At 32.0% G+C, this 2,942-nt stretch overlaps 1 protein-coding gene across 1 annotated transcript; it reads right to left on the bottom strand.

Annotated features, from left to right (window-relative positions):
• Positions 1–562: 562 nt before the first annotated feature.
• LOC137833291 (uncharacterized) lies at positions 563–1,999 on the bottom strand. The gene has a single exon (XM_068641653.1). The coding sequence runs from the start codon at positions 1,658–1,660 to the stop codon at positions 1,022–1,024; it is 639 nt and encodes a 212-aa protein (XP_068497754.1). The 5' UTR covers positions 1,661–1,999; the 3' UTR covers positions 563–1,021.
• Between the last annotated feature and the right edge of the window lie 943 nt (positions 2,000–2,942).

The raw sequence follows: 2,942 nt of genomic DNA, 5'->3' as shown, positions 1-2,942 counted from the left end.
TTTTTTGAACTAGATTTATGAAAATATCTTAACAATGAGTTTATTCGCTTAAAATTGTGTCTGACTTTTTTATCAAGTGTAAATCTGGCAAAACATACATAAGTTTGTCAACTTAAAACATCATCTGATCATACATTGATATTTCAAAATATTACAAAAAAGTTTAACACACAATTTTACTTGTTTCTTGTATATTATACTTGCTTTTCACAATAATTTCTATATATGTCTTTTTAACATATATTTTTTAGTTATTTATGACATCATATACAGTGAAGTATTAGTTTTTTTTTTGTAAATTAAAAATTGAAATATATATTATACGATTGAATTGGAAAAAAAAATTTAGTGATCCTAAATTACTCAATATTTATTCGTAAAAGTGAGTTTCAAGAAAATGAAATATTATTTTAGTTTCTGTTTAAAAAGAATAAGTGTTAATTAAACACTATATTTTTATTGAAGAATTTAAAGAAATATATGGTTATTTTTTAACCATGTTAATTAAGATAGTAAAAAGGAAAGATTAAAAAAAAGTTACCAGTGACACAATAGAGAAAACGGTTACATAATCAGAATTTTTCCGTAGCTAAATAACATTATCACAAAACAATTTCACTGCACACCCAATCCTAGTCAAAATTATTCTGTAGTGGTCAAATTCAGACCACTCTTTTTGGTCATAATAGTTCCTTGGGGACCCAAAACCATTACGTTAATTATTTTGCTTCGACAACAAAAATAAACTGTTTCATGTGGCAACCACATGCACAAATCTTACCAATATCTTCCCAAACTCCCATGTACGTAAAAGAAAAAAACAAAAAAAGTAAGCAAAAGTTGCAGAACTAACTATTCACATTTCCTTCCAATATCATCATCACATCTCTTTTCTCTAACCACACTATGCTTGATCAATATTTAAATATTCAAAATAGCAAGATCCAGAGAAAGGATTAACATATTTCAGCTCATGATTCTCTTTTATCAGATGAAGTTATGTACCAATTATGTCACGGCATCACTTCTCTCTGTTACAACCCTTGGAGGGTTCCATGGCGTGGCATTCTCTACAAGCCATCACAAACCACCGTAGAATCCTCCTCCCGAATCTCAACCTCACCCCTTTATTCTCTTTCTTACTCTTCTTGTTTTTCTTCTTCTTCCTCCTCCTCATGGTCCCTTTGTTGTCCTTCTCTTGGTTCGTGTTGGTTCTTCTTCGCAAGGAGCCTTCACGGTTCAACGCCGGCATGGGAGTTATATACTGCCACCTCTGCGAACACCCGTACCCTTGATAATGTGAGGGGGTTTTTGACAGAAATGCACCACCCTTGAGCTTATTGTGGAAGGATTTTCTCTCGGAGCTGTCGCTGGAGCTGGTTCTGGCGCTGCTACAGCTGCTGTTGGTGCTGTTGCTTAGTGAAGAGAGAAGGGAGTCTCTAGTGCTGCTGGTGCGGCTGGTAGGGAGGGGGAAGAAGTGGGGCTGGAGACGGCCATTGAGGAAGAGGTGGTCCGCTGGGGAGGTGGCGAAGGGCTCGGCGGAGGGGGAGTCCGGCGTGAGGGAGCCGAACTCAAAGTCCGAGTCCGGTGTCGGCGTGCTCCGGAAGGAGAAGGAGTCGCCGGAGGAAGGTGATGTGCTGATGTTCTTTTTGTTGTCCATGGAATGGTTGGTTGTGATGAGGAAATTAGGGTTTATATATGTGTGAGGGTTGGAGAGAGAGTATGATGGTGATATTGGATGTGGGACATGTGGAGTGAATCAAGTTCTTTGTTTGTTTGAAATTGAGGTAGCTAGCTAGCTTTGGGGGGGTGGTGTGCATAATGTAAACTATGAGATGCCAACTAAGATATAAGTTTGAGGAATAATATTGCATAGTGGTAGTGTAATGATGTTGTTAGCCTATGTGAGATGTGTCTCAAACAAGAGTGTATTGTATATATGTGTGTCATGTGATGTTCAACTTTAAAGAGGTTACCCATAAGCAATGATACATGCATGTACATCAGTTTTAGGGTTTTATTTTTCAACAAAAAAGAAATATATATAAATAAATAAAAAGTGTTGATATATTGACATTGATGCACCGAATTATAAATGTGGATCTTATGTAAAGAAGTGAAACAGTTTTGAAATTATATTATATGTAAATTTGTGATTTTTATTGTACAATTATTAAAGTAATATTTTTTATAAAAAATAATATTTTAATTTATAAAAAAGTTTATAATACCAGAATCACTTAATATTTAATCTATGTAACAATAAAAAGAAGAAGAAGGAAGGAATAAGAAGAAAAGAAAAAGAAAAAGTGATAAACTATAGAAGAGGGGTGGAGAAACAGAAAGAAATCTTGAGCGAAAAGTAGATGAAAAGAAAATAAGTATATATGTTAAATAATTTTCTAACTATCACATAAATAAAATGTAAAAAAAAAAAACCCTAAAATCTGTAATACGATTATTTTTAGTTAATAGTCGAATGAGTTTAAATATAGTAAAGTGAGAATAAAAATTAGCAATGACGACCTATTGATTTTTTTGGATGGAGTAATTTTTTTCCTTGTTATTAAAATGGTATCTTTTTTCAAAAATTATAAGGTTAAAAAAGTCGTGTTAACATACTACAATTTATTATAAAAAATCGTGTTAGAAAAGAAAAAGTAAAATTATATAAAAAATACAATTTTAGCTCAAAATAATTATAATATATTGACACAATTTTATTTTATTTTTATAATAAAATCGTATCACGTTAAGAGAGTTTCCACAACATTGTAAAAATGATCTTATTTTGATAAAAAATAATAATAATTCCATACTAATAAAAAACTCGCGACCTATCACTAATCCTTAATTTGTTAAATTTTAATTTTCTTTTCTTAATTCCAATTGATAAATATATTTGGATCTTAAGTTTGTAGGTGTTGATTTGAAAGAGATGA

Source organism: Phaseolus vulgaris, chromosome 11, assembly GCF_000499845.2.
Source record: "Phaseolus vulgaris cultivar G19833 chromosome 11, P. vulgaris v2.0, whole genome shotgun sequence".
In the NCBI taxonomy this organism is placed as follows: Eukaryota; Viridiplantae; Streptophyta; class Magnoliopsida; order Fabales; family Fabaceae; genus Phaseolus; species Phaseolus vulgaris.
Note: the sequence above shows the minus strand (reverse complement) of the source record. Positions and strands in the feature narration are given on the sequence as shown.

What these genes read in the sequence shown, in the direction of transcription:
- LOC137833291 (XM_068641653.1), bottom strand. Translation starts at nt 1,660, where the DNA reads ATGGACAACAAAAAGAACATCAGCACATCACCTTCCTCCGGCGACTCC.